At 42.0% G+C, this 16550-nt stretch overlaps 1 protein-coding gene across 5 annotated transcripts in view; it reads left to right on the plus strand.

Annotated features, from left to right (window-relative positions):
* EXOC4 (exocyst complex component 4) overlaps positions 1-16550 on the plus strand; it is a 745858-nt gene that overhangs the window by 85892 nt on the left and 643416 nt on the right. For all 5 annotated transcript variants that reach the window (XR_006212814.1, XM_007076278.3, XM_042972750.1 and 2 more), the window contains exon 7: positions 13838-14012. Coding sequence is in view for 4 of the 5 variants with exons in the window: in XM_007076278.3 (XP_007076340.1) it covers positions 13838-14012 (175 nt within the window). In the remaining variant the exon portion in view is untranslated. The remainder of the gene's footprint in view (positions 1-13837; positions 14013-16550) is intronic.

The raw sequence follows: 16550 nt of genomic DNA on the forward strand, positions 1-16550 counted from the left end.
ACTTTTCTGGTATTTATTATTATTATTATTACTGACTTGTGGGAACTCTTTATTTATTAAGAAAACTAGTTCCTTGAGATTTATTTTGTAATTTCCCCTCACTTTTTCTCCTTTGACTTTGTTTATGATATCTGGCCATGTAGGCATTATATATTACAGTTTTTGTTTCAATGAGGCTGTATTTATCAGTGTTTTCTTTCAAACCTTCTGAGTTTTGTGTTAAACTTAGATATTCCCACTCTTAGAGTATAAGTAAAATTTCTCAACTTTTTTCTGGTATTTATGTAGTCTCATTTTTAATATTTATGTCTTTGATACATCTGGAATCTGAAGGAGTGGCCACACCACTTTTAAGCGGATATAACACTAATGAACTGTATTATAATGGGCTGTATGCCCCCTTTCATTTGTGTCTTCTATGTATCTGCCATGTAATTGATTGTGAGTGTTAGCTGAATGCTTGCAGAATAATTCTAAAACTGAATCATTTACTTTATAGTTATGTTTTTTTTTCAAGGTTGGTATTTGCCTCATTTCCTAAAACTATTTTTTTCCCCCCTGGTTTGTCAGTCAGTGAAGCCTGGGAGGTTTGCATAAATCATTGAATTACTGCTCTAAAAGCTAAAAAAAAATAAGCTTTAAGAATATTTTTAAAACTCAGAGGTCAGAACTTGGAATGAGGGCATACTGATACAATAGGGCATCCTTACACAGTAATTCTGTCTATAAGGAAGTCTGAAGGCTCAGTCCCCAAGATTAGTTTTGTCGTTCAAATGCAGTGTTTATGAAAAGACAAATGAAACACTTCTCATGGTTCATTCAGATCTGTGGCTAGAGTCAGGCATATGTTTCTTTTTTTAAAGAAGTAGCATTGCCTTTCATTTTTTATTTCTCTATTAGTAGTTCTTCTCCTAAGTATCTGAAATGTAGGATTATGTGGGATTGGTCATTGTATTCGACCGAAAAGTCATTTGGAGCAGCGTTGCAGCAAGGTCAGGCATTTGTCCTTGTGGCTGCTTGAGGCCATTCCCGGGCACCACACGTAGCACCTGGACATGCTTGGAATCAGGGAGGGCCTTGATGTAATTTAGATGAGTAGTTAATTCGAATCAAAGCAAGCGGGAAGCAAGTAAATTTAACTTCAGTGATTATGGTATCATTTGATTAAATCTCTCCTTTTGATTACACATATCAGTGAGAACATGCTTTAAATATACTCAACTGTTAAACACTGAAGGATGGATAGATAGGATGAACTAGCGACATACAGAAGAAATTCCACTATTCTTCGACTAGAATATATCCCCTGCAGCTTTATTGCAATATTTTTAGAACAGATGAAAGGAGTTAATTCTTTACATGTGGGACTTAATATACCAATTGTTAACTAAAACATAAACTTTATTACCACGGAACATGGTACTGGTTCCAAACCTCTGTAGGTTCCTAGTAAGACTTAATAAATAAATTGGTAATAGCTTCATAACATATCAGGTGAGTTAGTAATGTTCATTACTCTCTTGTAAACATGTTTGGCTAAACGGGACAGGGCTTAATGTCACATCGTTTACATCTTTATATTTGTCAGGGTAATAAAAACAAACGCTGCTTTTGATCTCTCTTGTTTTTGCAGGGTTTGCAGGGTCAAATTAGGGATCATGCCAGTTGTAGGGATGACAGGTAAAATCTGTTTCGTGGGATACTGATAACATTTAGGCGATAGCCATCACGCTGCGTCAGGACCACTCCTCTATGTGGCAGATAGTGGGAGCTGCCTTAGGTCTTATTTTCTGTGCACTTGGTGTTCGATAGAAGGTACTCCACATTCAAACTGACATGAGGTCTTTCGTTGAAGAAACACACGGACAAAAAACTTGTGTCAAATGACAGTCTTTCCTCGTTGATGTTGACGGTGGTATCCCTTGGGATGTCACACTTTATGGGCTCTTCTAACTCCTGGCCCATTCCATTATCATGGTCTCTTAATCACATCGGATTGTGATTTTTGTAAAAGGGGGCTTAACTTTGTGTTTGCAGCCTGATATAGGGCTGAGCACATATTAAATGCCCAAGAAGTTTAATGAATGAATAAGAAAAAGTTGCCAGAAAGGTGATTTATAAATAAGAGGCTGTGAATTTTTAAAAAAAAATCCCCACACTGCATACCGAAAGATCAGCGTCACCAATGCCATTTGAAAGTTAGAAAGGGCGGGGTGATTAAATTGGAATCTCTGGGTGCAGGGCCCCACAGGAGTCTTGCCTTAGGTAATTCTCAGGCATGCCGAAGTTTGAGAACACTCTTTATAACATTACAGATAATCACACCGGTTGGTAGTTTGGTGGCATTTATGCTTTGCAAAGCAGTTTGTCATCCAGTATCTCACCTGAGTGAGCCTCACTTTTGGCGTCATCACAGGTAGGGACATTATTATTAATCCCAGATTTGCCCAAGGAAATGGGAACGCTCAAATAACTCAGCAGTTGGTGGTGGTAGAAAGAGGAGTGGAAGCACTGTCTTTTCATCGTGCAAGTTTGCCTTCTGTCTTACATAAAGATGATGCTCCTGACCCCTTCCTGGGCCGATTTTGTTTTTCCACCGGAGAAAGGCGGTATTTGCACTGACGTATCCATTCTCCCCCCCACCCCCCCCCGACCCCCCGTGGTGATCAATGACAGGCCTCTCAGAGATAGCTGGACATGTTAGGAAGTATGATCAGCAGCCACAGAGTAAATGGGTCTTAATTAGCTCGCGTGAGAATTAAACAGATGACTTAGATACCTGAGTAACTCCCCTAGAGACCTTGCACATTCTCGTACTAAAAATACACACCTAACATCTTCAGGTATCGCTGAGAAGTGGATTTATGGATAATTTTTCTATTGTTCCACTCTGATGAATATTATTTCGGAATGGGGGAGAGGTGTTTTCCCCCCTAGCTTTAGTGAGGTGTAGTTGACCTACAACATGGCATAAATTTAAGATGTAGAACAATATATAAGGACACCCTCATATGTTGCAAAATGACTACCACTGTAGCATTAGCTAACAGCTGTATCACATCAATTAAATACCATTTTCCTTTTTGTGGTCAGAGCTTAAGATCCACCCTTGGCGATTTTCATGTGTATAATATGGCATTAACTACAGTCACCTCCTATACATTAGCTACCCAGAACTTAACTCATCTTGGAGCTGGAAGTTTATACTATTTGACCGTCACCCCATTTTCTCTACCCCTAGCCCCTGGCAGATACCATTCCAGTCTGTTTCTTTGAGTTTGGCTTTTTTAGATTCCACGTATGTGAGAATGTACAGTATTTGTCTTTGTTGGACTTATTTCACTTATCATAGTACCCTCAAGTATTATGAGGGTTGTCACAAATGACAGGATGTCCCTCTTTCTCATCACAAGAACATATTCTGTTGAACGTGTACACACACACACACACACACACACACACACCGCATCTTCTTTATCCGTTCATCCATTGATGGACACTGAAGTTGTTGTCCTGTCTTAGCTGTTGTGAGCAGCACTGCAGTGAGGATGAGAGCTCAGACATCTTTTTGAGATCCTGTTTTCATTTCCTTTGGGATAGATACTCGGATGTGGAATTGCTCGATCACGTGGTAGTTGTATTTTTAAATTGTTGAGAAGCCCTCATACTATTTCTCATACTATTTTTCATTTTTTTTTTTTTGTTTGTTTTCTTGTTGTCATTTGTTAAAGGCCATTCTGACAGGTGTGAGGTGTGGTATCTCATTGTGGTTTTGATTTGCGTTTCCCTGGTGATGAGTAATGTTGAGCACCATTTTATGTACCTTTTGGTCATTTATATGTCTTCTTTGGAAAAATGTCTTAATATTTAGCTCTCTGCTTATTTTTATTTATTTATTTGAATTTTATTTTTTATTTTTTATTAAAAAAATTCTTTTTAACGTTTTTATTTTTGAGACAGAGAGAGACAGAGCATGAACGGGGGAGGGGCAGAAAGAGAGGGAGACACAGAATCGGAAGCAGGCTCCAGGCTCTGAGCCATCAGCCCAGAGCCCGACGCGGGGCTCGAACCCACGGACCGCGAGATCGTGACCTGAGCTGAAGTCGGACGCTCAACCGACTGAGCCACCCCGGTGCCCCTTATTTGAATTTTTTTATCTTACAGAGGGAGAGTAAGCAGGGGAGAGGAGGCAGAAGCGGAGGGAGGGAGGGAGAGAGAGAGAGAATGAGTGGGGGAAGGGCAGAGAGAGAGAGGGAGAGAGAATCCCAGGAAGCCTGACTGCAGAGCCCAACATAGGGCTTGATCTCATGACCGCGAGGCGAGATCACAACCTGAGCTGATATCAAGGGTCAAATGCTCAACTGACTAAGCCACCCAGGCGCCCCAAAATCTTAGATATTAACTCTTTATCAGATGTGTCATTTACACGTATTTTCTTCCATCCTGTAGGCAGCTTCTCATTTTGCTGGGGGTTTCCTTTGCCGTGCTGAAACTTTTTAATTTGATGTAGTCCCACTTGTATGTTTTCACTTTTGCTGCCTTTGCTTGTGGTGTCAGATCCAAAAAATCGTTGCCAAGGCTGATTGATGTCAAAGCGCTTACCTCTGTTTTTTCCTAAGAGTTTTATGGTTTCAGGTCTACGTTCAGGTCTTCAACCCATTTAGAGTTGATGTTTGCGTACGGTGTGAGATCGTGATCCAGTTTCACTCTTGTGCAAGTGGCTTCCAGCATTCCCAGCACCTGCAGCCGAGGAGGTTATCCTGGGAAAGGCTGTGGAAAAAATGACTCCGATACTTTAATTAAAAGGAAGAAGGCCTGGGTCTCTTTTCTAATTTTAGTCACTAGTTTGCCCTCTGTTAGAATTAAAAATTCATTTGCGCTTGTGTACTGAGAATTCAGAAACTGAGCACAAGAGGCCAACTTGACAGGGAAGTGACACAGGAGGAGAGTCGCCAGAGCCGGGCCCAGCTCAGTGTTCTTACTTTTGCTCCGTGTCTATGTTGCTAATGGTTTTTCCCGTTCTTTTCATTGCACAGATGGAGAATTAGTCAGCACTCCTCAAATAGTAACTTCTTTTTACATGAAGATTGTTATTAATAAGTGGCAAAACTTACTCTGCCTTTAAAAGTAGGCATTAGATAACCCTGAAGATTAAATGGGGGTCTCTGTCCTGTTTGAAAAGAAAACTGCTAGTTCAGCCAAGCCTATTATGAAACTGTGTATGTGAGGTAGAGACATGTAAAACTGAGACTGTTTTGATAGGAAATAATTGATGATCAGTTTCTTTTCCTTTTTCATGTAAGACCTAAGCTCCGAGTTCAGTCTCTTCTTATCTTTTAGAGCATAGTGGTAGGAAAATAAATACTCTGTGGTGTTTGCCTTGGTCTGTCAGTGGGAAAATGCAGAACCCTGATATTAAAGTCTCTGCAGATAAGTAGTAGAACGGAACCGATTTTCTACCTCGTGTGTGTGTCTGCTTCGTGACCGAGTAAGGCAGCTTCTTGGCTGCAGGCATGGGTTTTCCAGCCAAATGACTAATTCAAGGTTCCCTGGATGTTAAGTTTAGATTCAGATAGTCGTATCTCACCTTAAATGTTGAGCATTTTTCACAGCTTGATGATCCAGCTCTAGACCATAGACACTTCTTGCCCCTTGCAACTGTACCTGTTCCTCCACATTTTCTCCTTCTGTTTCTTGGCAATGACACAGATTGGGGTGGCTGCAGGTGGGAGGTTAGTGCAAGATCGGGAAGTAAGTAACATGTTACTTACAAGAGGGCTGTTTTAAAAACCTGCCAGGTACATCGCATGTATGTTTAAAGAACAAGCGCTTTCTTCAACTTGACACGTATGTTTCTTTTTTCTTTTTTAACACAAAATGGATTTTATTACAGTATTATTAATGTTAGCTCTGAGTGCGTGTATCTTTCAGCTTGAACTATACTTCTTTTGATTCTCATGTTAAGGTTGGTAAGGTTATCTTTTTGAGAGGATAGTTACATGTGGAATATTTTTTTTTTATTGTGGTCTTCTAAAACTAGGAGGCTATAAAACATAAAAAATAAAACCAGGAGATTATAATTCGTAAATGTATTTCCTCACCTTGTTATCTATAACCAGGCCTCTCTCCCTCTCTCCCCGACCTGCTGGAGCTCATTTGTTTCATTCCTTCAACAAATACATACTGCCTATCATATGCTGAACATTATGGCAAATGTTGGAATACAGTGATAAATTGGACACAGTTCTTACCCTCTCTTAGTATACAGTCTAGAGAGGGAGAGGGAAGGACCGGAGGAAAGCAGACCAGTTTGAAGGCTGTTTTTGTGGATGGTATGGCCTGCATTAGCAGGGTAGCAGTGGCATTGGAGCACCGTGGTCCATCTGAGAGATAGCACAGGAGTAGAAGTAGAGGAACGTGGTCACTGATTGGATCTGGGGGAAGAAAGGAGGTGAGGGTGATTTGCTGGGGCAAGTGGTACCATTCACTGGTGTAGGGGCCGCGGAGGAGTAGGTTTGGGGAGCGATAGGATGAGTTCTGTTTGAGACCTGTGAGGTTTGAGGTCCAGAGCTCAGGAGAGTGAACTAGCCAGAAGATGGGTTTAGGCATCGTTAGTAGGTGGGAAATTGAAGGCCGTGCTGAGCGAGCTCACCCAGAGAGAGTGTGAGGATTGAGAGGAGTGCACAGCCATTCAGGAGAGGAGGAAGAGGTTTCCGAGGAGGAGCAACCAGAGGGAGGAGGAGAGCCGAGGAGTATCGAGTTGTGGGCCAGTGGGAGGCAGTGTTTCCAGGAGGATTGAGAGTAGTCCGTAGAAACCAGTGCTGTACTTATTTAAAGAAAGGGTGTCTATGAGATGGAGCAAAATGAATGTGGGAGACTTCTGCAAGAGTTGTTTTAGTAGCGTGCCGGGGACAGAAACCAGTTTGCAGTGAGAAGGCAGAGGCAGGTATAGACTGTTCTACTGACACTCTTTCCAGCCCGGTTTCCTTGGCCTTGTACAGTACTGATACCTCTTTGGCCTCTTTTGAAAAATGACTTCCTTTTTTTTTTTTTCTAATACCCCTGAAAAGGAACATCCTCTACAACCGAGGGCTTTGCTTGCACCTTATCTGTGTTGTAGTCTCCTGGTCCTTAATATGCGGATAAAAGCGGCACCTTCCTCACGGGGTCATCCAGAGGTTTAAATGAGCTAATCCAAGCACAGCACTTGGCACAGTGCCCAGCATGGGATCAGTGTGTCTGTCTGTGGTGGGCGTAGTGGTCTTTGTCATGGCCCTCGTCCCCTGTGGTCATCATTCTCTTTCCCCTCCTACTCCAGCCCTGCTGTTTCAGAGCTCGCTTCCATTGTGACACCTTTAGCCACCAGCCCCATGAAGAGGACCCCTGGCCAGTGTCTCTGATCCTAGACTTCTCCTAATATTGCCACCTTCTACTGCTCATTCCTTTACCCCTGAGCCGGGGCACCCACGACATTCGACTGTTTCCATTCTGGGCATTGGGCCATGTGTTGGGGGAGGCGGGTGGTTATAAGGAAGCATTAACCAAGGACTCTGTCCTTACTTTCTAGTCCGGGAGGCCATGCATGTCACTATTTTGTCACTTCTCTCCGTCCATTGGGAGCATCTCTTTGTGGAGGGATTATAGAATCCCAGAGGAATGAAGGAATTGGCTCTTATTCTGTGAGTTAGGCCTCCATTAGTTACCAGTGACAGACCCCAACTCCAACTAAATTAAAGAGGGAGTTTTATTGGGATCATGCTGGAACATGTCACGGAATACAAGCCAGGTTTTACTAACTGAGCTGTGGGAGGGACAGAGACGCAGCTGGGCCATGGAAACATCTGGAGCGTCTCTTGTGTCTTCTGCACGTCCCACCCCCTCCAGATGGTGACTGTTAAAGGTACAGAAAATAGTTTATGTTGTTTTAGGTTTGTTTTTCTTTTTAAGTTTATTTATTTTGAGAGAGAGAGTGAGTGCAGGGGAGGGGCAGTGAGAGACAGAATGAGCAGGGGAGGGATAGAGAGAGATGGAGAGAGAGACAGGGGAGGGGCAGAGACAGAGAGAGAGGTAGAGAGAATCCCAAGCAGACTCCGCTGTGTCAGCGCAGAGCCTGATGCAAGGCTCAGTCACACAAACTGTGAGATCATGACCTGAGCCGCAACCGAGAGCTGGACACTTAACTGACTGAGCCACCCAGGAGCCTCCGGGGTTGCTTTTTGAGTATACTTTTTACATAGTTTTTGCATGTAATTCTCACCATCTGTGATTAGGAAATTGTAATCGAAGAAGTTTGTGTTTGAGGAGCCTGCGATTGGGAAGGCCTGCATGACGTGTTGAAGGTCCCACGGACGTGCAGCGGAGAGCAGGCTTCAAGTCCACAGTTCTCAGTGGCATTTATACTGTCTTGCCGTCCCGGGATTAACATTTTTCTTCACCCGCTGTGATGTCGTGTTGCCGTTACAGCATCCTATTCTGTGGCTCCAGACGTAACCTCTGTGGTGTGTGTGTGAGAGAGAATGTGTGTTCTTTTCTTCTGAAGGGTAGAAATTGCAATTAATTGAAATTTTAATCTCCGACATTCTTGGGCGTCTTCGTATAAGAGACCTTTTCTCGTTGAGTTCGGTGTAAGGAGTCTCTAGTAGCTTATTGATTCTGTCTGTTGTCTTTTAGATCAGTGGTGAAGCCTTGAGCCTGATACGATTTAAGCAGCTGAACTATCTGCAGTGTAATGTCTTATTTCTCTTATTTATTTAAATTTTGTGGTGGGAGTAGGGAATGATTTCAGCGGGGCTCTGTGTGTTTGGGTGACCCTGAGTATATCTGCAGCGGAAGGCAAAAGACGTGTTTTCTCCATCTCGTGTTGTGTGGGCAGTTGGAGAGTGTCTGTGAATATTAACTTGTTTCAGTTGATTCCTGCCGGCTTTAAATTGAGCCAGATCAGTGTGGATTTATGTCCTATTTATGTGAGTGATTCCCAATCTCTCTTGTTCTTCAGCGCATCGGGAGGGAGTGGTCTTTCTTTTTTAGGGAGTGCATATGTTGGTGACGAATGGTGCGCCTTTCGCGAAGCGTGCGTTTTAACTTTGGTTACTTTTTCCTTATTAGCCATTCACTCCTCATCCCACTGCTGAGTTCAGGAATCCTTCTTGCCAAGGTCGCTGGGACCTGTGAGTCGTACAGTTCTCCGTCCTTACCTTCTCTGACCTCCGTGTAGCTTGGCTGCTTCTCTTCTCCTTTGTCTTCTACAGTTTTCTCTCCTGGCTTCGTTCTTCCTCCCTAGCTCCTTCCTCACCATCTTTTCAATGCTGCTATTTTGGGAAGTGTTGGCTGTGGACCTCGCCTGCCTTACTTACTTTGCATATTATCCCCGAGTGATCTCATCCTCTCAAATGTTTATCATTTTAAAAATTTCCAATGTCATTCTCTCCCCTGAGCTCCAGACTTGCATATCCAAGTGCTTAAATACATAACACCTTAGACTGAACCAGATCTAAACCCACCATCTCTCCTTCCAAATTTCTGCCTTCGCTTGAATCATCTCTCACTCTCAGGAAAGGTAAGCGTCATCTTCAGAGTTGCTCAGGCCAGAAACCCAGACAGGGAGGGTCTGAACGCCCTTTCCTCTACCGAGTTCTGTCCATTTTCTACTGTGCTGTTTCCAGCAGTTCGGTGAGAGCTCTAGAGAAGGTATCAATTAATACTTTGTTTTTACAGATGGGAACACTTGGAGACGTTGACTTTTGTTTTCCATAAAGAAATGTAAGAATTATCAATGCTGGGAAGGAATTTGAATCTTTTGATTTCTTATAGGTTATTTACATTAGCAGGAAGAACAAACAAAAAACAAGTGAACCAAAAGAGAAAAGTTAATGTCCTCCTGTAATAAGACTCCAAAGGAATCCATTTTTGTAATATTTTACTTTTTAAGACATCAGTTTCCTTTTTCACTGTTTTATATGTTTTTTCATTACAAGGGAGGTTTTGGGCCCTACTGTCCTCAGTCAAATGCCATAGCTGCTGGGTTTCTTTTTAAAATAGACATATTGAGATATAATTCATATACTACACAGTGGTTTTTAGCATATTCACAGGGTTGTGCAACCAGCATCACTGTCTAGTTCTAGAACATTTTTGTCCCCTGCCAGACAACAACCAAAAAACCCTCATAGGGGCACCTGGGTGGCTCAGTCAGTTAAGTGTCCGACTCCAGCTCAGGTCATGATCTCATGGTTCATGGGTTCGAGCCCTGCATTGGCCCTGTGCTGACAGCTCAGAGCCCGGACGGAGCCTGCTTCGGATTCTGTGTCTCCCTCTTTCTGACCCTCGCCCACTCGTGCTTTGTCTCTCTCTCTCTCTCTCTCTCTCTCTCTTAAAAATAAATAAATGTTAAAAAAAAAATGTAATAAAAAAACCCCATATGCTTTAGTAGTCAGTTCCCACCCACCGAAGTAACCATGAATATATTTTCTTTTTCTGTCATTTGCCTGTTCTGGATATTTTTTATAAATATTCGTATCTTCCGTGACTTACCTACGTATGTTTTCAAGATTCTTCCATATTGTAGCATGCACCCACACTTCTTTCCCGTCGATAGCCAAATAAGAACCCATTGTATGAATATACCGCATTTTGTTTGTCTGTTCAGGAGTGGATGGGTATTTGGATGATTTCCATTTTTACAATTTTACTAGTATAATATTTTACTACTAGGAATCATGCTGCCATGAACATTTGTGTACAAGTTTTTGTGCACGTGTATTTTTTAATTTTTCTCGGGGCTATCCCTAGAAATGGAATCCCTGGGTTCGTAGGGTAATTGTATGTTTAATGTTTTGAGGAAGTGACAGACAGGTTTCCAGAGCAGCTGAAGTGTTTTACACGCCTACCTGCGCTGTATGGAAAGTTCCAGTTTCTCTCTGCATCTTCACCAACACTTTTTATTGTTTGTCATTTTGAAAATAGCCATCCTGATGGGCTGAAATGGGATCTTATGGTTTTGACTTGCATTTCTCTGATAGCCAATGATGTCGAATGTCTTTTGTTTGCCTATTGGTCATTCGTAGATTTTCTTTGGAGAAATATATTCAAACTCTTGATGTTAAAATTTGGTTGTTTATCTTTTTATTATGAGTTGTATGAGGTCTTTAGGTATTCTAGATACAAGTCTTTGGTCAGATAAATGGTTTTCAGATATTTTCACCCATTCTGTGGGTTCTTTTCACTTTACTGATGGTATCATTTGCAGCACAAATGTCTTTCGTTTTGCTGTAAGAACCGCGGGTTTTATTAATATTGCCATAGTCATGCTGTGGTAAGGCAGAGGAGAGCATCCCTCTCCTTGAAATGGGTCACTGTTTCAAATGTAGGTAGAGCTGGTAGAATGTTTCCACTTCCAGCCCTTCTCTTCTCCCTTCCTTCTTCCCTGTGAGGCCTGTGTTAAGGCTATGATGGTCATACTGCAGCAGGTCTGTCTTGGCCTTGATTGTCCAGGAATGAGAGAAGCTGGCAATGAGTCTGCATTTTATCAAAGGACTGCTGTTTCCACGATGCTCACAGATACCATGGATCTCATCTTACACTTCAGTTCCCTGCTGGGTCTCTTTTCTAAATAGAGCACTGTCCCAGGTTGCCGAGCTGCTCGTGTCCTTGAGCGGCGGTCAAGATGTGCAGTCATGGAGCTTGGTGGCCCTGGAGATGATCAGACAGCAGCGCCCCTCCATGCAGAGGAGCCACTGCGTTTCCAACGTTTTCTGCTTCGTTGCTGGTGTGCAGGCTTTTACCTGGAGCTTTGTGCCGTTGGGAAATTGGACACCAGTGTGCTTCAGGCTTCTGGATGTCCTGGATCAATATGACTTCAAAACTGTTAGGGTATAATATGAGGTTATTCAGTTTTAATTTTGTCAAGGACATTTTGGCAATGTAATTGCCATCATGACAGAAAGCAACTGGAGATTTTTCCTATCAGGAGAGTGCTCAAAATACCAAATTAATTTACTTTTGTGAAAAGTTAATATATGTTTCTGTTTTTCTTATTTTGCTATCACTGAAAAGTACACTGTGGTCCATGGATTGATATTTGGGAACCACAGACTTACATATTTAGCTTAAATATTTGAAAAGTAGAATCTTCACTTCATCAGGAATTTACTCTGTACGATGCCAGGTATCTGTTTTATGCAGATCATTTCCCTATGATGAATTAGCTATTTCGGCTCTTACGTTAGGCACGTCTTCCTGTACTTTGTACCCCTCTGCTGATATTTGAAAATTTCTTCAGTAACACAGATGAGAAAGAATTGTTTTAGGTATATGTGAGCATAAATGGGACTTGACCTTTCAAAGATTAAAAAAAAAAAAGTAATTCCAAAGGTAGAATGGCTCCTATTTATAAATACAATGTTTAATTTCTGGATTATTTGTGTTCTAAACTGGGAGTACTACATAAATTTTTATTGATTCTGTCTCATCTAAATTAAAACGTCAAACAGATATTAGGGTTTTATCGTAAGATAGTTATTGGGTGTCATACTGGCACATTAATTATCGTAATTGGGCAGTAAAGTAGCCATAGGAATGGATAATATGCTCTACATTTTGATGAAATTGTAGTTATCACCTCTTATTTATGGCACTAAAATCTTGTTAATGGACACTGCTGACAAGCTCTTTTGCTTTCCTTTTCTACTTTTCAGGCTGGTTTCTAAGTCCACTTAGGAAATCTCAAACCGAGAGCCCACAATATACAGTAAAGGTCACATTTCCGAATTTTCTAGACTCTTTCATGGTATACACATTAAATTCAGCAAATATTTGCTGATCACTGTTTTAAATGCCCTTGAGTATACGGAGATGCATAAAGCAGTTTCTACACTGAAAGACTAATAATGAAGAAGGGAGTTAGAATGTCTCTATATAAATACCTGTGACCCGCATTTATCGAGTCACATCTATGAGGCACGTATAAGCACCTTACAAGTGGGATGAAATAGAAGTTCAGAGGAGGAAAGGATGCTTCGAAGCCCGGGTGATCAGTGCAGCTGTAAGCCTCTGCGATAGAGGAATTACTTGGCATTCCTGACATAAAGCTTCGAACTATCTGTGAATACATATCTACATTCTAGAACTATAGCGAGAGGTACGTGGCTAAATGCACTGACATGGAAATCCACTTTTGTTCTAGGCTCAGCTGCCTCGCAACCTCATTTTGTGTCCTTGAGTATATAAAATTGATGTAATAATATGTGTCCAGCATCTCTCACTATGAAAAATGAGATAATGCAGATGCCTAAGCTGCTCCCTGTGGTGAAAGTCAGATTGCTCGGCAGGTGTGTATCTTTTTTCAGGCGACTTCGGCCATACGTTTGAGTGGTAGGCACAGCTTTCCATGACTAAAAGGATTAGTATCCTTACAAAAGTGCCCAATTTATTGCTGGGGAAATAGCATATTCTGTGTAACATCTGAGCTGTTGTCTGAAAAATTGCCTGAATTTCTTAGAGAAACTGCCTGTATGAATACAGAGTAGCAGTGTGGTGATCACTGAAATGTGATAAAAAGGGAATGTGTTTATTGAGCTGCTCCAGCTGGTTTAGGGACGTTGCAACTGGTTTTTAGATTCTTACGTCGCTTCCAGTTTACAGCAGAGGAAACTGAGGCTTAGATTTCCAAAGCTGCTTAGATCCTACAACTGTTGGAAATCCGTCTGTGGAAATCTCATGTGCTCTATCCATGGTGGCTCGTTCCTTCCCCGCAGGTTGATGGTTTTTGTGTGGGCCCTTGTGAGCCATCCTCGTGTGCGTGGGCGTGCGTATGTCAACGTTATCTCTTTTTTTTCCCCAGGCTACTTCTAGAACTGCTGGAGTTGCTATTTGACAAGTTTAACGCTGTAGCCACTGCACATTCTGTGGTCCTGGGGTACCTGCAGGACACCGTTGTGACCCCGCTGGCCCAGCAGGAAGATGTCAAATTGTACGATATGGCGGACGTGTGGATGAAGATCCAAGATGTTCTGCAGGTAAAAGGTCCTTTTACACGTGGTGCCATCTCGATTCAGAATAACAGGTTGGAACGAAATATCTACCACCTAAGATATTCCCTTGCTCATAAACAGTGAGAGAATAATGTTACTATTGAAAGGGGATGCTGCTGATGTCATCAACTTCTATCATCTTCAGAAGACCTCTTAACTTTTTTTGCCAGGCTTGAAAATGAGGAGATTCTCAATAGGTAGCCATCAAGGAGGTACAGTATGTGGCCTTCTGTTGTAAAGTGCTTTACTGCACTGGAATTAGTCCTATATTAAGGTAATCAGTGTTAAAATGTTCTTGGACAGTATTTTATAAACATATGTAGCTTAGTTTTATGGCCGTTTTCGTACAGTCATCTCTTGCATATATTGAGGTGAATGACCGGTCAAGAGCTTGTTTTGAGAGATGAAAATTACTGTAAGGAATAAATGCATCACTTTGGTTTGCTGAAGATTGGAGCAATGATATTACTGTTTGGTATGATGCTGCAGAGATGGTATTTAGAAATTTTATTATATGCTGTCTCCAAGTGCCAGGCAAATATATTTGATTTGGCCACAGGAGAATTGGAAATACGATTAAGAGGTAGCCGAAGCAAATTTGACATAGCTAAATAGAAGTGACTTGGTTAGATAGTCCCTACTAATGTGAAAAAAAAGTATACGTAGGGAATTGAAAAATGTAACTGTGTGGGAATGAAATTTCTTGCATGGCAAATAGGAATACTTGCCGGAAAAAATAAATCACGAATTAAATTGTAGTCATTTTTAAGAGTATAGGTATGCTCCTGATGGATTGAATGATGGATTCTTGCTTACTCATTCATTAGACTTTTTTTTTTGGTGCAGTCTGGGTGCTTTATTGGTGGCTCAGTGGAAAGATTATAGGTTGCAACTACATCCCCCGAGTCCGTTTTGCTCCTTTGTCAATTACCACGTGTCCATAGTAGGTGCTTGAGGAACATTTGTGTATTGAATAAAATGTCTTTATTGCCTAGACACTGGTTTTACAGTGTTTTATATCTTGATTTGCTAATGTCATGGAAATAGGTGCTTTTCAGGTCACCTGTTTATTTTAAGGATGAAATAGGATCATAGATTTTAAAGCCATTTCAGAAATAGTTAGAATGAGGGACTTCTGGTTCTAGCCATGATGAAATGATGTGAGCAGCTCTACAACTGGGTGGACTCAGTCCGCACCTTCAGTTCAGAGCAGAGAACACATGAGGTGGATTCCACGTTCATCCTGGCTTCCTCCTGGGGGACACCTGCCGTGCTATGGCTCAAGGAAGTGAAACGTAGGCAGACAGCAGCGGAGTCTCTAAGCAAAGGGAACAGAGATGAGAGTTTGGAGGTGTAGAGGCAGCTGGAATTTGTGGCGTAGGGTAGTGGGGAAGAGAGGATCACACAGAGGAGGCACCCTGTCAGCCTGAAAAGAGTGCCTTTGAGCCTTTGGTCAAAAACCGAGTGATGCAGACACCACAAAGCTTGGCAGGAAACTGTCACTGTGGGACCGTGAGTTGAATGGAAATGCCAGACGTTGCCAGATGATTGGAAATTGGATGCTGGAGTTCAGTCAGTGTGGGGAGAACCTGCTGAACACCCCATGCTTTCAGATGTGGCCTCAGCAAGGTTGTGATTCAGGGATAGGGACTATTCCAGCTGTAGGGGAGGGGTTACTCTGGATCTTGATCTTGCATAACCAAGTCTCTCCAGCATCAGCCCGATCCACCTGTACATCAGCTGCTGGCCAGAACAAAACTCACTCTGAAGTGAGGCAATATAATCCGCATTTTCACTAGTGAAGCATCTACAGTGTCCAGCATACAATTATATTTGTGGGAAAGCAGAAGAATGTGACTCTAACTGGGAAATAAGAAAATTAATAAAAATTAATATCTGAAATGGACAAATCACGAGATGGGTTTAGCCGCAGATGCCTGCTATAGAAAAAAAGACCAGGGAACTCAAAGATGAATAAATCAGAGTGATCCGAAAGGAAGCACAGGAAGAAAGCCAACTGCAAGGAGAAATGAACAAGGCCATATTGTCCATAATGGGACAATATCATGCAACGTGGTAGTTGCAGGTACAGAGAAGAGGGAAGAGAGATACTGAGGCAGAAAATTATTGGAAGAAATCATGACCGAAAGTTTTTAAATTTATTGAAAAACATAAACCCACAGATTCAACAAGCCCAACAAATCCCAAGCAGCTTTAACCTAGAGAAAACCAATGCCTAGACAGATCATCACCAGGTTGCTGAAAACCAAAGAACAAAGGAGTCTTAAAGATAGCCAGAGGAAAAAAAGACACAACGCTAAGAAGGAACCCATGATAAAAATGTCCACTAACTTCTCCATGGCATTTTGAAGAACATGGCCCTGTCTTTCAATACGAGTTCCTGATTTTGGATTTTATAGATCCTCTTTAGGGGGCCCTGGCTGGCTCAGTTAGTTGGTTGATTGACGCTTGATCTCAGCTCAGGTCATGATCTCACGGTTTGTGGGAAGGAGGCCTGTGTCA

The sequence above is a fragment of the Panthera tigris genome, chromosome A2, assembly GCF_018350195.1.
Source record: "Panthera tigris isolate Pti1 chromosome A2, P.tigris_Pti1_mat1.1, whole genome shotgun sequence".
NCBI lineage: Eukaryota > Metazoa > Chordata > Mammalia > Carnivora > Felidae > Panthera > Panthera tigris.